This window comes from Pangasianodon hypophthalmus, chromosome 30 (assembly GCF_027358585.1).
Source record: "Pangasianodon hypophthalmus isolate fPanHyp1 chromosome 30, fPanHyp1.pri, whole genome shotgun sequence".
NCBI lineage: Eukaryota > Metazoa > Chordata > Actinopteri > Siluriformes > Pangasiidae > Pangasianodon > Pangasianodon hypophthalmus.
Genome location: NC_069739.1, coordinates 12,239,354 through 12,257,789, shown reverse-complemented (window position 1 = coordinate 12,257,789; position 18,436 = coordinate 12,239,354). Strand labels below are relative to the sequence as shown.

The 18,436-nt window shown below is 41.4% G+C and overlaps 1 protein-coding gene across 2 annotated transcripts; it reads right to left on the bottom strand.

Annotated features, from left to right (window-relative positions):
• Positions 1–830: 830 nt before the first annotated feature.
• On the bottom strand, positions 831–17,069 carry ehd3 (EH-domain containing 3). 2 transcript variants are annotated; one of them, XM_053231824.1, is made up of 8 exons: positions 16,886–17,069; positions 16,313–16,607; positions 13,163–13,339; positions 10,087–10,184; positions 8,472–8,525; positions 5,388–5,800; positions 3,542–3,706; positions 831–2,548 (listed from the first exon to the last, which is right to left on the bottom strand). In XM_053231824.1, the coding sequence occupies exons 2-8, from the start codon at positions 16,537–16,539 to the stop codon at positions 2,021–2,023; spliced, it is 1,662 nt and encodes a 553-aa protein (XP_053087799.1). In that variant the 5' UTR covers positions 16,540–16,607; positions 16,886–17,069; the 3' UTR covers positions 831–2,020. The 2 variants fall into 2 exon arrangements, with proteins under 2 accessions (XP_053087799.1, XP_026773421.1); XM_026917620.3 differs by lacking the exon at positions 8,472–8,525 and having other exon boundaries at positions 16,886–17,067.
• Between the last annotated feature and the right edge of the window lie 1,367 nt (positions 17,070–18,436).

Here is an 18,436-nt window from a genome sequence, read left to right as displayed (position 1 = left end):
CAGCTCTATAACTCCCTCGGTGGTGAATCAATAGATCGTGTATATAAATTTATTAGCTTAATCACACGCGTTTCTATCATGGTGCTTCAAGCAGAATCGTAGGCTAGCTAGTGGATTTTTTTAATCAATAAACACTCGTTAGACTCAAACAAACCACATATAGAATGTCAAATAAAGTTAAAAATCTCTAACGCAAGTAATTATTTAAGATCTACAACAACGATAACAAGCTGCTTATATTTGTAGACGGAAGTTGGCTAAGAGTTTGTCCACCATCTTTCGAGCTGAGAGGCTTCAGAAAACATGACGTCATTTCCAGTAAGGGAACGTAGCGAGTGTTGATGCTCCCTGGATTTTGTGGTGCATTGTGGGATTTGTTAGGGAGTGAACGTTTCAGTGCACTGGAAGGACTTTGTGATTGAGACAGCACTTAAAATGGCCGAATCCCTGATCAGCGCCCTGAGTACTGAACTGAACGGATTGAGCTCCAGTGAAGTAGCACGAGGATGTTTCTGATAGAGACGTTGCTAGGAAGTTGCTCTGTATAAGGACTTCTGCTGAATGATGTGATACTGATACTGTAGAATAGAAGGCTACATGTGTACACGTGACTGAGTGGAGGACAGCCATGACACAGGGACCATTTATCACACTAACATGGTGACGAGTTCATTATTGGTACTTGGCAAGGAAATAAGCAAATCTTAATATTCTAATAGTTCCACAGGAAACTGACCTGATAGTCCTTCACATCCGTTTTTCTGTTTTCTCTTTTCTTTCACAATGTTGCCTGTGTGATAGTCAGGAAATACCACAACACAACATTGATATGCATTGATACACAGCAGTTTATTAACTCAGATGACTAAAGGTTGTTGAACACACCAGTATATCAAACACAGGAACCTGAAACAGGATGCAATTTACTATTTTGTTCATTGTGACCATAAATTATAGGCCTGTGGTGGCGATCATTATCAAGCATCATGCTTACCTTTATTTAGAAGCTCTTCTGACTTGTCTGAGCATACGAGGCTCTGATTAACAAGCGCTCCACTGACTAAATACAACCGTTATAGTTCAGTGCACTGTTAGACCACAGTAAACGATGATACACGGATAACTCTCAAGGATCAGAAACATGTTTGTGAACTGTTGCACTTTGATGGTTGATAATTCAAGGAATGAGTATTGACAAAAACATAAATACTGATATTAATGCATGACCTGCCAGTACTAAGAAATGTGTTAAATAAGTCAAATGTAAATGTTAGTGCTGCCTCACTTATTTTTAAATCTGTATTTTTAAAACAGGATTCAAGTGAGTATTTTAAATACATCTAAAATTGACATTAAGAGGGATTAACAGTTACAGTACACCAATTGACAAGGTTGCTATCACTACAGGTCCATCCATACACTAAATACAGAATCAAACAGTCCACGTTCTAGCACAACACGTATACATCATTAACAGTCTCTTGGTCAGGCTAGAAAGGATAGAAAGGATAAGCATTTATTATGATGCCACCTTCACAAGACACACATATACTTAGAAAAAGAGCAGTTCTAATATGTGTTGTTATATTTAGGATAATTACTGTGCCAAGGGTAATTAAGACTAAGGATGGTGTTAAGATATGATTGCTCTGAGACAGTCATACAATGACTTGAAATTAAAAATGAAATAAAATGTGCACTGTTTAAGCATGTTTAAAATCTGTAGCAATGATTGTTTAACTGTAAAGTTAACAGAGTCTCAGTGTAACTATGGATGTGTAAGTCAATCCAGAAATGCTGTACTGAGTGCGACTTAAAAACACGAACTAAACAACAACATACACAGGTGAAAAGAGTTATCTGACAAACTTCAATTCACGCCTCTAGGGAAAAGTCAGAGCTGTCACTTCCTAGCATTTTATTTACGTAGTCATGTTCATTGTTAATTGTCCATACAGTGTCCAAGATACAAACTCCTAATAGCCACTTTTCCTAAATATGACCTAAATCCTGCTGTGTATTACTCTGGTACTTTTCTCTTGGAAGGAGGTACCAGATGGGACGGAAGCTCACTGGGAAGCTCGTGCCCTTCCAGTTTGACTTTGATGAGGTGGTTGGCCAGGGCAAACTCCTCATCGTCCAGCATGCCGTCCTTGTCGATGTCGGCCAGCTTCCATATCTTGCCCAGCACGGTGTTAGGCAGCTTTGACTTGACCATCTCTTTCTTGGCATTTGCACCAGTCACCTTGCCGTTGATAGGTGAGAGTGTGTAAAAGATCTCGTCGTATGTAGGCTTGTCACGCGCAACCACCCACTCAAGCTCATCAATACCCTCGCCGGCGCCTTCGCCATATCCATGGCCAAATGGGCCGTTCATGGTGCCCTCGAAGGCGCCGCCCTTTACCACCTGGCCGGGCTGCTGCGTTTCCTCTTGGCGCACCAGGACCATCAGTTGGGCAATGTCGTGTGCCAGCATGTCGTCCACCGTGTCCAGCAGCTTCGGCTTTAGTGGCTGAAACTTGTTCAGGTCATGGGCTTGCAGCTGCTCCTGTTCACACAAAAACTTTACGTCTATACATAGCTCCTGTCTTACAATTATTTAGCAAATCAATACAGAGACCCTGTAACAGGATATTTCACCACTGGGATGGAGGTGCAATATTTTCTACCACTGTATATATATACATATATATATATGACACACTGTGTATGTGCACATGGTTGAGGAATCATGCATTGCCTCGGGGAGTTTTCCGACATTCTGTAGGAGTCTGCGTTTTCCGGCTGAACGGTCTGTAGTTTTAAGGTCTCGACAACAAGGTCAGAGCATAATAATCAGTTCCAAAATAATCAGAAACAAATACTGCAATTAAACAGGGGTTTTCAGAACACCACATGAACTGAAAACAGACACAATCTGTATTCAGTTAAACTCAGCAGGCGAAACCGAGCATGTGTTTGGAATAAGTGCACTCTTAAACACGCTCAGGCTGGGTGTTATTCATGCAGTTTGTTTTCTGTATGCAGGACAGCATGCACAGAACAGGGGAGCGCACTGCACCAGTCCTGTGTGGAGGCCTGGGAAAACCCTTCCTGTGGTGACATTTTCACACTGTATACAGTACGACGTTCTGAAAAGTATGTTTTCCCCAGTGAGAAGTGAAGAGGGAGGAAACTGCATTTAAAGATCCATTCTGACTTCACTGAAAAACATAAACGCGATCGCTGAAAATAAACACCTATTTATTGATCTGCAGTTAGTTTAATGGTATTTCGTCTGTTTGCCAGAATTCAGGTGCAGACGAGTTTTAAACAGGTGCTAAAACAACTACACTTAGCTTTTCTCTTCATAAATTCACACCAAACCTTCTATTCATTTATAGTACATGTACTAACTAAGATTATTGATACATTTAGTACAAAGTACTTCCTTTTTAATGGCTGGTACGTTGTAGATCAACTGCCCCTGACTCTGTAATAAGAGTTACATCAATGTGTTTCTAGTAAATTTGTGTAAAACAGACTGAACCCTGTAACGTACCTGCATTTTTTTCAGATTGGGGAAATCTCCCGGAGAAATCTGATGCTCTCTCTCAATCCGACTGTAGATCTCTCCCAGGCTGTTGATCAGTTCCTTCTTTTTGTTCTCTTTCCCAAAGACTGAAGGCATTTCTTTCTTCAAAGAACTGATGATGTAGGCATGGACCTGTGAAAATCATAAGGTGAAACCACGGTTTCCACCATGAAGGCGTCTGACCTAAACTGAGCAGTTACAATGAATAAGTCAGTTTAGTCAGAGAGAATTAGAACTATGTTGTGATGAAATAAAAAATATTGCTTGATAATTGGTTTTCCAGTAAATATTATATTTTAGCCACCACAAGACCCAATGTGTTCACTACACTGTGGTTAAGAGGAAAGCCACCAACCAGTTTGCGGGTGAAGACTGATACTGAATATGACCTCCACAGGTTACAGTATGAACGCTGAGCAGAGACTGACCACAGGCCAAAAGCCATATGACCCTGATGACAGCAGAGGAAGTATGCTTCTCATATGTTGCATGCAAAAACGAAGGTTAATTTCGAGGGTCACTTTCAAGAGGACCTGACTCACGACTGTCAGTGAAAGATTTAATACCAGTACAAGCACCAATGAGCTAACGGAAGCTTTCTCGCATAAAGGAAGAGGCACTCGAGTTATTTTTGAAATGACAGGTTATCCAGACTCTCTTGTATTGTATTGTATTGTTCACTGAGGAACTCATTATAGTTCATCATATTTAATGGAAAATAAATTCACAGAAGAGTGTGAAGCTCTTTGTAAAGGTCTCTTCCCCTTGTCCTCTTGAAAATCTTTTTCACAACCAGACACACATTTGACTATGCTTTGTGTTTTAACGTTTAAAAAAGACTTTAAGAGTGCACATACAGCCAATTCAATATCAATTCAACATATGATCACTTAACATCCACCTACCGCTGCTGTGCCACTGAATGAACAATGATAATAAACAGTCTCTAGATTCAATTAAGCTTTGGACCTAATGTAAATATTCATTCTGTGGATAGGCTTTTGGCTAGTTCTTCAATGGAAAGAAATAATAATAATGCAATAAAGAAATAAACACCACTGTAGATTAGCTTTAGCACAAGGTCCATACTGCATGACGGCTAAACACCAACAGACACAACAGAGGTGCACTTGTACTGTATTATGGAGGGCAAATCAGTGGTTCTCTGTTCACCTTTCATCACATCAATAATGCAGAGTGTACAGGAGGGATCAGGTGACACGGAGCCTTCAGCTAGCTGAGAGACTGAGTTTAGTCATGCGCAACAATCCACGCTATAATAAAGGATACAGAGTGCTACAGAGAACGTACTATACAAACACACAGATTAACGACCGAGCTACTGCACTGAGGAAATTACACAAGCAAGGCTCATTTAACTGCAGATATGAGAATCGATTATGGCAGGAGACTAGATTCACGAATAGCTGCTGACAGGTTGCAAGGTTGTGTTGTACCATTTAGTTGGACCTTGTCAGCATTTAAAGGTCTGCTCTGACCTTTCCCTAAGATCTGCAACCACATCCCAGTGCAGCAGGACAAAACTGATTCCACAGAGCATGCTGTAATGTCACTTCCATAGTAACAGCGATGAGCTGCAGATTTTTATTCCATGGCACTGATGCTTTTATTACTTTGTTGTTATCTAGCTCAGGCTTGAAACAGAACTAATGTAAGGTCAGCAGAAGTATAGCACAGAGTGTTGTCTAGGGAGGATTTTCACTGTGCAATACGGGGGAAATGACATGACACAGAATTGAACTTATTATTCAAACTTATCCAACAGTGGTCCAGTACCTTCCCTGAGTGTTACCTTAGCAAGTCTGGCCCTCTTGATGAGATCATTGAGTTTGCGGAGAGCAGCATTGCGTGGCAGCGACTGGATGTCCTTGAAAAGGTCCTGCTCCTCAGCCTCAAACAGTTTGCGATTGTCAGGGATGAGCAGTGGGTGTGACCAGAAGGAGCCGATGTAGACACGAATCACCTCGGGCGTGTTGACAATCTTCCCCAACGACCACATGAGGGCACCGTAGACGCGCATCAACTGCTGAGTCTCGATCTGGTCTGCCTTGTTAAGTACCACACGGATCTTGTCCTCATGGTTCTTCAGGGCCTTTATCACCTCCGAGAACTCGTCGGAGATGTCAAGCTTGTGGGCATCGAATAGAAGGATGATGCGATCCACGCGCTCAGCAAACCACTCCAACACAGCGGCAAAGTCGTAGCCTGGAAGAGGCAGAAGCAGAGTGTGAAATCAATGGACTACAGTGTCCAAAACTAAGAGCCTTCATTTTTCAACATGGACTTGGTCTACTGAGTCAGCTGAAAGGCAGGAATAGTCATGGACTCGTTAGACCCCGTATGAGTCTGAGAGAATCCCATCAAAGCTGCTGGAGCACTTCTAACGCACTGGCTTAAAGTCATTCAGGCTTTGGGATTTTATGATATAATGTCTTCCAGGACGCAGTGGTTTCTACAGCTCCAGCTGTGCTCTTAGTCCCACTCCATCTGACTATAATAACAAAACTGTTTTTTACCCTGACTAAAGCACCTAGTACACTGTCCTAAAATCTTCAAGAGCAAAAAGGTCTGCAGTGTAGAAGGCTATATCTGAGCAGGCATACTGCTGAGCATCCATACTGCTAATGGTTTATATGTATTGAGCTGAAGTCTAGCTGCATGACTCAGCACCAGAGTGTCTCCTGTAAAATCCTGGCCACAGATTGCTGGAAAGTGTTCTCACACACCCGCCACACATCTCTCTCTCTCTCTCTCTCTCTCTCTCTCACACACACACACACACACACACACACACACACAATCAGCAAAGTGACAATGCAAAAAGCTAAGTAAAAAAAAAAAAGAAAAAAAAAAAAAAAACAGAAAAAAAAAAACAGAAAAAAAAACAGTGTTTCCTAATGGCTGTTTTGCTGAATGATTAGTGTGTTAATATTTCAACTCAGGGGCGTGGAATATGGAAACACAGCCATTTTTCCACAGGAAAATCCCATGCCGGCTGGAATCAAAAGAAAAGCTTTTGATTTAGCAGTTTCACAAGGAAAGAACTTCATACCTGTCATTAGCACAGTGTGAGACACTTCCTAATAGTGAGAGAACTGACTTTCAATGCAGTCTTAGTCAACACCAGTGACTGTATATATGGGTGGACGACGTAACAGGTTTAAAAGTGAAGTCAAAATGTCTCTAGTGGCTGTCTGCAGGACAATTTTAACCCCGCCCATTCCCATGTTAGTGAATGGGAAACGAGCCAAATTTTCATTTTAAGTTACAAATTATTTTCGTGAATAGTGCTCTGTCATTTTTACAAGTTCAGTTAACCCTGATATCTAAGCTAAGAAATATAATGTCACTACACGATGCAGAAAAATTAGTTCATGCTTTTGTTACCTCTAGGTTGGATTATTGTAATGTCTTACTGTCTGGATGTTCCAGTAGGAGCATAAACAAGCTCCAGTTAGTCCAGAATGCAGCAGTGAGAGTCCTTACTAGAACTAGAAGATATGACCACATCACCCCTATCTTATCCACACTGCATTGGCTCCTAATCAAATTTCATATTGATTATAAAATACTACTATTGACCTATAAAGCACTGAATGGTCTCATGCCACAGTACCTGAGTGAACTTTTGGTCTTTTATGATGCAATACCTGCTGGCTTTGATCAAAAAGTGCAGGTTCTTTGTTGGTACCCTGAATAGTGCGTGCTACAGCTGGGGGTAGAGCTTTCTCTTACAAAGCCCCACAGTTATGGAACAGCCTTCCACTTAGTGTTTGAGGCTCAGACACAGTCTCAGTGTTTAAGTCTAGGCTGAAAATATATTTGTTTAGTCAAGCCTTTTGTTATTAAGCTTTTCTCTTAGGTAAAGGCACTCATGTCTGCCCTGTCATGTGCCCTCATGTCTGTGTTACCTTCTGGCTCTCGCTTATAGTTATGCTGTCATAGCTAGTCTTGCCGGTGTTAACAGTGATCCTGACTCCTTCTGCTCTCCGGACCTGCCTGAACCATACTGATGTCCTACATCTGCATCTGCAAATCACTCGCTGCTGCTGAGGAAGGCCCCGCATGGACAGCCTCACCATGAGATTACTGTGGATCGTACCACATAGAATCCATAAAGATGGCTGTGGATGTTCTTTCTCGGATAGCCTAAAGACTACAATTGCTAAGAACAGTTTACACTCAAGTCTCCATTATTGAACAGTTAATAACTTCAGTTTGATACAAGAGACTTAAAGTTGAAACTCTAGCGTTGATCATATTTAAGTTCCTGTTAACACAGTTATCACTTTTTGACTAAACAATTATACGAGTGAAATGATTTATAATCGCACTATCCGCCGGCACCCAGACTCCCTTTTGAGTCTGGTTCCTCTCAAGGTTTTTCTCTGGCTTGCTCATTTTAAATTTTATATTTATATTTTATTTCTGTAAAGCTGCTTTGTGACAATGTCCATTGTTAAAAGTGCTATATAAATAAAACTGAATTGAATTAAATTTAAATAAATAGCACACTTCTCCATGTTGCCATGTTGTCCACTCATATATTCAGTCATTGGTCAATCCTCACCCATAACCTAGCTCTCTCCTTATTCTACAGTAGATATTAACCTGAAAGGAAGGAAACTGACTTTTGATCATTTTTGTAGTTCACAATTAAGATCTCTCCATCTTTACAGGACTATAATTAAACCTAAACAGAAGTGAAACTGGGAAAGAAGCTTGGCATTGAGGCCGACAGAGATTTATGGGTTAATTTCAGGCTCTGTAATTCTGTTGCCTGTCAGGAAAGACAAGGCAGTGCATTGGTTTTTGTAGAGTAACAAGCGGAGGCTGTTAGCACTCGCTTATGAGAATTTGCCAGCATCTACAATACCTCCGTATGGACATTTACGCAGGCTGCTATAACCACACACATCTTCTGTTGCCTCTGTTGACAGTGGGAGAGACAAACAAACCACTCAGGAATCAAATCAGGATAAAATGGAGAAAGATGTACTGAGTTCAACAAGCACCTGTGAACACGACCATAACCCGAAAAAAGGAGAGAGAAAGAGGAACTTGTGCCAGCTTGGCTCATGTGCTGCTGAGATTACGGAGCTTAACAAAGTCATCTGAAGCAACTATATGAAGAATCGATCAGGATAATGCAGTTACTGAAGAAGAATGAATGGCACTTGAAATCACACTGTTTTGGTCACAGGCTACTGAGTTAGTACAGTAGAGTTTTTCTTTACTACAGGAGAGACACTCAGAGTGAAGGGAATAAGTCTTCCCTTTCCTTCTCATGTGGAGACATTTCACAGTGAGTAGTGACATGAATGGAAGAGCCGAGTTTGATTAGGTGCTGCTAAATACAACCCTCACACTGAGCTGTGAATGAGAAGGTCTTGACTCCATGCATGGGGAGACTGAATGAGGAAGAATGGCAAACTGACCACTTAAAAAAAAGTCTACAATGTTTTCAGCTCTTCTGTCTGTTGAAGCCAAATTATATCACCAACAACAGGATTCATTCACCTGAGAGACATACGAACATTCCATACAGGTCCAATATACAGTAGGTACCTATATATTAGCTTACATACGGTTGGTTGCAAAAAAATACTGCTGTGGAAGTTCTTATTCCTGTTATGGTGTAGTAGCATTACATGCAAAATTGAAATGATTTTCCTATTCTGAAGCAGCAAAAGGAGTCTGCTTTTACTATCAAATCCTCATGCCCCAGTCTAAACCCACATGTTTGCTCACAGCAGCTCCCCTGAACTATCCGACTTTATTTTATTTTACTCTTAGAGATCCAGAGAGGTGTGAGTCAAATGAACCTGTCATTAGGATCATTAGGATATAATAATCATAGACCAACTATTAATTTGTGGGTTTTAGCTAGCATGCTAACACTATCTGGTTCACAAACCAGTGAACAAAGTACAAAGATGGAAAACAAAAATACACAGAGAACACAGACTGGAAATGAACAGGTGATATACTGCATGAGAGAGAAGGAGAAAGAAAAAGAAAGAAATGTGCTTCTTCAAGATGGCCTACCTTCCCGCCCCATTTTTTCCCCAGGTTGGTCACCTGCCAATTCCCACCAGCTAACTTTCCTCTATCATACAGCAGCTACCAACCAGAGAGGGCGAAGGCTAACATGTGCTTCCTCTGAGACACATGAACTTCACTTTTTCAAACTACTGCTCATGCTGCATCAGAAGGTGGCGTAACACACTGAGCACTATCTGCCCTCTTCTGCATACAGGAGCTCACAGATGCCCTAGTGTCGCTCTAATTGACGAGGGAGAGAGAAGTACGTTATTCCAGGTTTTCTCCCTAGGCTTCTCGGCCACGGATGGCTGTGACGCCTAACTTCTAACAAAATGACAAAACAAACTGAACTCCTGCTGCCGTCGTTAAACCTCATGCTGAATGCTGATCAGTGAAATGTAACGCTGTTAGTAGAAGATGATAGTTAAAATGTGTGAGTGTGTTACCTCTGCTAATTCTCTGCTTTTCTCCTGACAGGATTCCTGGAGTGTCAATCACGCTGATGCTCTCCAGAACAGGGTTGGGGAGCTGGGCACACACAAACCTACACACACACACACACACACACACACACACACACACACACACACACACACACACAGACAGACAGAGAATCAGATGGATCACAGGATCACAATAAGAAGACAAGAAGTAATAACCATTATCCCCATATTGCACTTTCTCCTGACTTGGTGGTAGATGAGTCAGTAAAGAACCTTGAATTGGCAGAAGAACAACTAGTTTTCAGTAGCAGCTTTTACATTTAAAAATTGCCTTAAATAAATTAAAAAAATTTATTTCACATTTAAAAATTGCCCTCAAATTATCCAAACCACAACTCCACTCTGTTCCCCCCACAACTCCACTCTATTCCCCAACAAGACGAAGAAGCCTTTATTTGTCACGTATACATTACAGCACAGTGAATTCTTTTCTTCGCATTTCACAGCTTGTTAGGACGCTGGGCTCAGAGCGCAGGGTCGGCCATGATATGGCGCCCCTGGAGCAGAGAGGGTTAAGGGCCGTGCTCAAGGGCTAATTCTGCTCATATGTCGTGAAAAGCACAAACTTTGCACATGAAGTGGGCTGTGCTCAAAATGTTTAAAAAAGTATACAAATTATTACATATTGACTTTATTCAAATAGTGTAGTGGTAGAGGTGTGCATGGTTAAATTACAACTTTACACATTTTTTTTAACTAAATGTTTGCAACATTTTGACTTGAATCTGCTGGTGGTGTGTACTCTCATATCATCTGTCATGATCCTTCATATATTCTACATATATCTTTATTTATTTTATAAAATCTTTATTCATGACACTTATCTTAAGATGATCTAGAAAATCAGCTCTCAATCATTCACAAAAACGTATGTAATGGAACTAGTCTGTTAAACACGTACATAATAGCTGACCAACAAATCAAGACTAGTGCGCTTTACTCTACAATAAAATCTGCACATAATCCAGCAAGTCCTTACGTTGCTGTGTGTCTTCATGTAACTCAACAAGCATACATCACAGCAGCAGCACTGTTGCTATTTTCAGAAACAGTGCACAGGTCTATAAATATATCTGAAAACCAGTGCGACTGCACAAATTACTCAAACATTTCAGATTATAAACACAGCAGCTCAATGTGAATTTGCATGCAGTGTTTTCTCCAGTAAATTGATTTCACCGGTTCTTTGAATACAAAGGTCTGAACTTTAATTTCATCATGTTTTTGCCAACACGCTATGAGCCAACTTCATGCTGTCACAGTGTTCTGCTGGACTGTTTTCTTTTCTGCACAACAAACTAAACACCACGCCAGATTCACAACCCCGTGAAAGAGCGGGAGTTCAACTCGCTGAGAGATAGCACCTGCAAAAATAATCAAACACATCTTTAGGGATGTTCTGTAAAAGGTCACAGCTCATAAAAACCCAGGACATGATTCTGTCCCACATAACGTGTCACCTCATCATCACTGCGAGACAATAAACTGCTCTAAACACTCTACACTTGGAAAGATGAGCTCAATACATAAAGTTTTTCGGTTTCTTGTGTAGTGTATGAATGAGATCTTCTTTATTGCTGGATAAAGCAGTAGAATGTGAGAGACAGCATGTCACGTAGTCTACCAGGAAGACCACCAAGCATGGAACTTCAACCAGAGGAGGAAGATGGAGCTTGGACAGCAGGGTAACAGACTCTCACTGACTTAGAGTTCACCTACTGCATGAGATCATCCAGAACCGATTAAACAAAGGCCTACTGCATGAACTGTAACTGTTAGTCACTCTGGATAAAGTCATTTGTCAAATGAACAAATGTAATGGAGCTATGTTACTTGTCAGACGTTCCCTGAAAGTGTTATATAGACACTGTCATAGTATAATAAGTCATTTAACATCCAATCCAATAAAAAAAATATACAGCTCACAGGTGTGTAACTACACTGCGTATTGTATTGTTTGCTATGAGGCTCTTGGGACAAAATGTTTAACAGACTGCATAATAAAGTTGGCTATTCAATATGTAATATGTGAGGTGTAATAAACTTTTAAATCTAATCAAGCCAACAGTGAAAAAGTTCTTTATTTCTTCTTCTTTATCTCGAATCAGACAAGGCTATAAGGTTTTAAAAACACAGACTTCCCCTTAGCATGCTGTTTTTCACGAGCCAATTAAAAGCACTAGCGTATTAGCTTGAGAAAAACAGCCATCTTTACGCCTGGCAGCAAGCAGGAACTGGAAGATTCCCCCAAAGTCCTGAAGTCGTGGTGTTCTGATGTACACCAGTTCTGGTACATTACAGCTCTTCGGCTTCCCGATAAGTTACGACTCTGACTGCCAACGAGTTGTGGGCTGAACCGTTACAGCGTGCCAGTACACTGGTGTTAATACCACAAACATCAAAGTCTGAAATAACTAGATGAAAACACAATCACACACTGTGCTCAGGAAGTTTCCTCGCTCAGCCAATTCGGGTGAAAGAAATCACCATGGCGACTGGGAAGCTAATACTCAGGCAGGATTCAAAAACACATCCAGGGCTACAGAGAGCTACGTAACTCAGCTTCACTTACTGTACTTTGATAATGATGAAAGTTTTAATCAACTGAAAATAGAAACCTAAGCTAAATATTCATGCTTCTTATCGAAAATGTATCATATCGAGACGCCACCGTATCAATTTCAATTTAGAGTATCGTTACGCTCTAACTCTGCAAAAAACCATCTAAGCAAGTGAAAATATCTGGAACATAGTCAAATGTATCTTGTATTTCCTATTATAAGACTAATAAACTTATTTCTAGAATTCTTACATGACTGTAATATAACAATGTTTTGGGGCAAATGTTATAAGACAGAAAGACGTCATGCACTTAGTGTGTACTACCATACAGGATATAAACTGGTGTATTTGAAATCTATAATTATAGTATATACATGTTTTAAAAAATGCTATACATTGACAAATTAGAGATTATGATGTAGATATATTATTCCTGGTTTATATTATTCACACTGACCTGTTGAGGAACGCATTGCCAAAAGCATTGAGCTTACGAAAAGGCTTCTTTGGATCCACGACCAGAGCGTTTCCTGGTATCAGGCCTTCGATGTCGCCGTGCATCACGGCAATAAACGAGTCTGTGGTGGGCTCTGGACCAATCCGCATGCCCGGGAAGTCCTGCTCCAGCAGGTATCTACGGTGAGACACACAAAAATGTAAGAGCTTATATAATGTTTATATGATTTACGTACAATACCTGTTACTCAGTGTGGTGTTATATCAATAAAAGGACATCAAGCCAGAGCATAAGTCAGGTGCAGGTAAAGGAAAACTCACAAAGCACAGCATTTTGTGTTAAATCAACGCCTCTGGACACTCCTGTGTTCGAATATAACAATGTGATAACTGGAAACCTAGCTATAGAACACACAAGCTAAGGGATTGTTTATAGTTTTGAGTATTTGCGTCAGGTTCATGGGTATTTGCGGCGCTCTGACAGACTCATGTGCCATCCTCTGAAAAGCTAACAGTGTGTCAGGCGTATCGACGGCACTGCGAGTCAACCAGCCTGGGGTTCAGGAGGGAGGGTGTGTCCAGCTGCGTTCCTGCAAACAATATCACGAGATGTTGTAACTCTTCTTCTACAGGTTTTATTAAAGGTTTTGGATTAATATTGCGTGTAATAACCTGCATAGTGCCAGTGCAGTGCTGTAACAAGCAAAAAGCATCCAAAAATCCCTGCTCTCTATCTGACTGACTTTAATACCTAACGTCAGGTTAGAGCCCAAAAGTAAAGCAATAAAAAACGCCATGTTTTCCTTCCTTCACTCTGCAGTGAAATCTGAGACTTTCCGATTTCTGCCCCTAGTGGATAAGTTCACATTCAGTGCAAGTATTAAGGAGGACTCCGATGCCACTGTCCACGCAGTCCAAGCTAGCTAGCTGACCAGTTACTGTGCCTGATGTTACTGATAAATATAATTTGATAGGAAAGGCTACTTAAAGTATGACAATGCATATCAAGATTCAGATACTGAAACCCAAGCAATGCATGTCAGTTATCCGAGCAGTTAACCGGTTCTCTGGCTATGTGGAAAAACCCACAGTTTTCAAAAAGCCATGAGAATGGCATTAAATAAAGATGATAACAGAACTCACAGTCCAATTCCCTGATTTCTGTGAACTCTTTAGACTCTTGCGGTTGTATTTCTTCATAATGGCCCCTAAAGCCAAGTGAGATCTGGGTGGAGACTGTGAGTGTGATATCGCTCTACGGAACACGTCTGTCCCCGCAGTCTGTCCCAGCTAGATAAGAAGCAAACTGTAGATTTTAAAAGCTAGACATCATGCAACTCAAATCTATGTTTATTTTAAGCAGAACTTAGCAAGTAAATATGTTTGGTTCAAGGCTAATCGATAACACAGCAGTTCTAACCAGATGAAGTTACAGAATAAGATCAGAGGGTGTTGTGTTGGCTTTGGGGAACCTCATGTGGTCACTTTAGTTTTACTACCACACATTCTGGAGGTGTTTAGAGACGCGTAACCATAGGAATGCCAGAGTCATGCGGAGCTTCTCCTGTAGCCTGGCAATACTCTTCCCATCTGGCTTTTCTGCTAATGTCCATGGATGATCTGTGGTGTCAGGACACAATCCATTTAACTGTAACATGTGGAATTCACCCTCGTTCTCCTCTGCACATTCCTCACGCACTACACGCGTCACTCTCTCAGCCAGCTCTTTTAGCTAAACATCGAGAGCCGAAGAGCTGTCTGTATGGTTTTCTTTTTTTTTTTTTAAATTGATCTAAGTAATGCAGTTACTCTTTTCCTCTTTCCCGAGCTGTCTGTTGGTGTGAACGATGTCGCGTGAGTTTGACTCTCGGTTGTGCGTGACAGGGAGGCTCCGCCTGCACCGCTGGCTGTTGAAGATGTACAGAATGTAGTCAGGATCGTTAGGGGAGGTGATCAGTTATATCAGGATAAATGGCATGTAGCTGAATCTTCTTAACGAAGCACAGACACAGCAGGCACAATAACATTAACGGACGTTTACTGTATTCACTGAGCGTCAATGCACATTTGTAGGGCTTTGCTGATTTTACTGCTTTAAGTCTTATAAAAAAAATTAACATTTACAAATATATTTAAATACATTTTATGAAATATAATGCTCTTTTGTTAATTAGAAGGTAGAACATAAATTCATGAAACTATTTCGGCCATAGTTAAGCAAAGAAGAACAATCTGGTGGTCGTCATCGTACACACACAAGCACTACACGCTCCTGAAGATTTCACTGTGTATTAAAATAAGGCGTCTTAACTTATAATCCTGGAAATATGAAACGCTTTCAAGATTACATCACACTCCCAAGCGTCTTCATACGCATTACAAACGCCAGTGCAGGCTTCACACATCATACTGCTGAATTAATATCTGTAGCTGTGCTCATGTGATATACAAAAGAACACTAAAGGTTCACACTGGGGATTTTTACATTTTCAAAAATGACGCTGTTTCACTTAGACTCATTTACTCACTGAAGTAAGTGCACTCGAATTCTTAACTGCTCTTAAATGTGAAAAAATTCCTAATTTTTTTTTAATGAAAAAAATGTCACCAGCAGCACTAGTGAATCACATTTATATTCTGGGATTAGGTTTCTTACTTTGAACTTATTTCTAAAATATTTAGGATTTAATTTACACATTCAGAATGATGACATCGTAGTAAGTTAGTAGTAGTAGTACTCGTTAGTGCATTTGTGTTTAAGAACGGCTCTGATTTTGGTGTCATTTGTAAACGAAACGTAAATATCAGCAAAATGCTAAATCTCAGTAGTATGCCGGAGATGTTCCACAGTTTAAAAAGGAAGAAAGCATTATTATGCTCATCTCATTCATTTCTCTTCATTATTGCCAAATTAGTTCTGCTATCTCTAGAGAAAATTCACAAATACAAATTATGCCTGGATTTATTATTATTATTTTTTTTAACTATATAGGGTTGGTGTGCTGTGGCCTGGCATTTGGCAGCAGATGGGGCAGAGCCTGAACATAATAATAATAATAATAATAATAATTAAAAAATAATCATTCCCAGCCCCATGCATTCTGCACTGAAACCCTCCGAGGCATGCGGTCAGCCGTGTGTCCTGACCCACCGGATGAAGCTGGTCTTGCCGGTGGAGTACTGTCCCACCAGCAGCACCATGGGCTTGTTGTCGAAGTCTGCATCCTCCAGGGCCGGGGAGTGGAACTCGTGGAATTTGTAGTGCTCTTCTAAAGGCAGCAGTTTGGTTTTGTAGAGCTTCTTCAGTCCCTCACTGACAGTGTGGAACACCTCAGGATCCCTCTTCCTCCTGTCGTCTGTTCCCAGCCAGCTGAACATGGTGCTCTCTCTCTCTCTCTCTCTCGCTCTCTCTCTCTCTCTATCCTTGCAGATGGACGACGTGAAACCTGGGTGAGAGTCAAAACCATTAAACTGACATTTTTTTTTTTCATTGCGCATTTTCAAGCCAAGCTCGGTACAAAACACACACACACACACACATTACCCACAATAAGAGCAGCAGTGCAGGCTAGCAGTCAGGAGAACACACACACACACACACACACACACACACACACACACACTCCTTCCTGAAGATGTTGCTCGGTGTGTGTGTGTGTGTGTGTGCACAGCTACACTGTAACATGCAGTGTTACTCAACACCACTCTGCTTACTGATCAGTACCTAGGCTCAGGATGGACCCAGGACGTTAGAAAGCCATCAGACCCAGAGAAGGAGAGGTGGAGCAGTTCCAGAGGGAGGTGTGGAGAAAAGAGTGGTGTTCCTCTGTTCCTCTGTTCCTCTGAGCTGCAGATTTAAAGCCCCTGAGCTCCTGAGCTGCAAAACAGCAACCTGATAGAAAACGCCTAACCGTGCTGCCACAGCCCAGCCCCGCCCCTCAGCACCTCAACTGTCCAATCAGAGGGCTGCTGACGAGATCACTGACAGCCAATCCGAGCACAGGAGGCGGGTTTTTCCGAAATACAGTGGGAAAAAAAGCGGGATTGCTCGGAATATGGGTGGGCTCTGTACAGCACACATCTCCATCTACAGCAGAGTCCATGAGTTCACATGTTCAGGTGAACAAAATCTAACACACAGCACAATGTGAGGTTTAATTACCTTCCAAAATATTCTTTCAACAGGACTCACTCAAGCTCTAAAACAATCATACAATCATACACTATGTGGGCAAAAGTATGTGCACCCCTGACCATCACACCCATATGTCTTGTATAGAACGTCTCTGTGTGCTGTAGCATTACAGTTTCCCTTCACTGGAACTAAGAGACTGAAACCTGTTCCAGCATGACAATGCCCCTGTGCACAAAGCGAGCTCCATGAAGACATGGTGTGTGAAGGTTGGAGTGGAAGAACTCGAGTGTCCTGCACAGAGCCCTGACCTCAACCCCACTGAACACCTTTGGGATGAACTGGAATTGGAGACTCCTTACCCAACATCAGCGCCTGACCTCACTAATGCTCTTGTAGCTGAATGAACACAAATCCCCACAGCCACGCTCCAACATCTAGTGGAAAGCTTCCCAGAAGAGTGGAGCTCATTATAACAGCAAACACACGGGAATAAATCTGGAATGAGACGTTCAACACGTACATATGGGTGTAATGGTCAGGGGGGCACATACTTTTGGCCACACAGTGTAATCTATTTTACCTAAAATACCAAATAACCCAAAACCATCCACACAATAAATAACCACAGTGAGTAAAATAGGCACTCCATCACTCCCAGTGGAGCTGTGCGTCAGGACGGGACTCAAAACGACGTGTTAAAGTGAAGAGTCGTCCAATGAGTGTTGATCGTTTGTCTCATTCAAACAGCAAGTACACAAACACCCAACACACACTAACACACACAGCTTGTGTGAATGTCTACCAGCGCTGTATCAGGGGCTTCAGAGGAGGCAGGCTGTGCTGTCCACCGAAAACAGCTTGAGTTTAATGAAGGAATGATGTGATACTGTAGGGAGAGATCTGATCAACTGATTCACTAAAACATCGAATTCTGCTAAGACTGATGAATAATATAGTCCCTTTGGCAAACATTTCATCGCTGCATTTTAAGGAAATTTTACAGGAAGCCCGGCTTCGTGTGCAGTTTTAAAGCATTCAGCTGTGATTGTTAAAAAAGTCAGACCAAACATCAATATATTACGAGAAAGCTGACTGATAGTCGGCTAAATGTTCTAGTTCTGTGACTTTGAATGAACTGCT

Bases quoted from the DNA above. Each gene is read 5' to 3' on its own strand.
- ehd3 (XM_053231824.1), bottom strand. From the start codon at position 16,539: ATGTTCAGCTGGCTGGGAACAGACGACAGGAGGAAGAGGGATCCTGAG. The intron at 5,801-8,471 runs GTATTGTAGATG...TGCCTCTTCCAG, and splicing joins GCGTAAATGTCCATACGGAG to GCTACGACTTTGCCGCTGTG. The intron at 3,707-5,387 runs GTAACACTCAGG...TGATTTTCACAG, and splicing joins AGAGGGCCAGACTTGCTAAG to GTCCATGCCTACATCATCAG.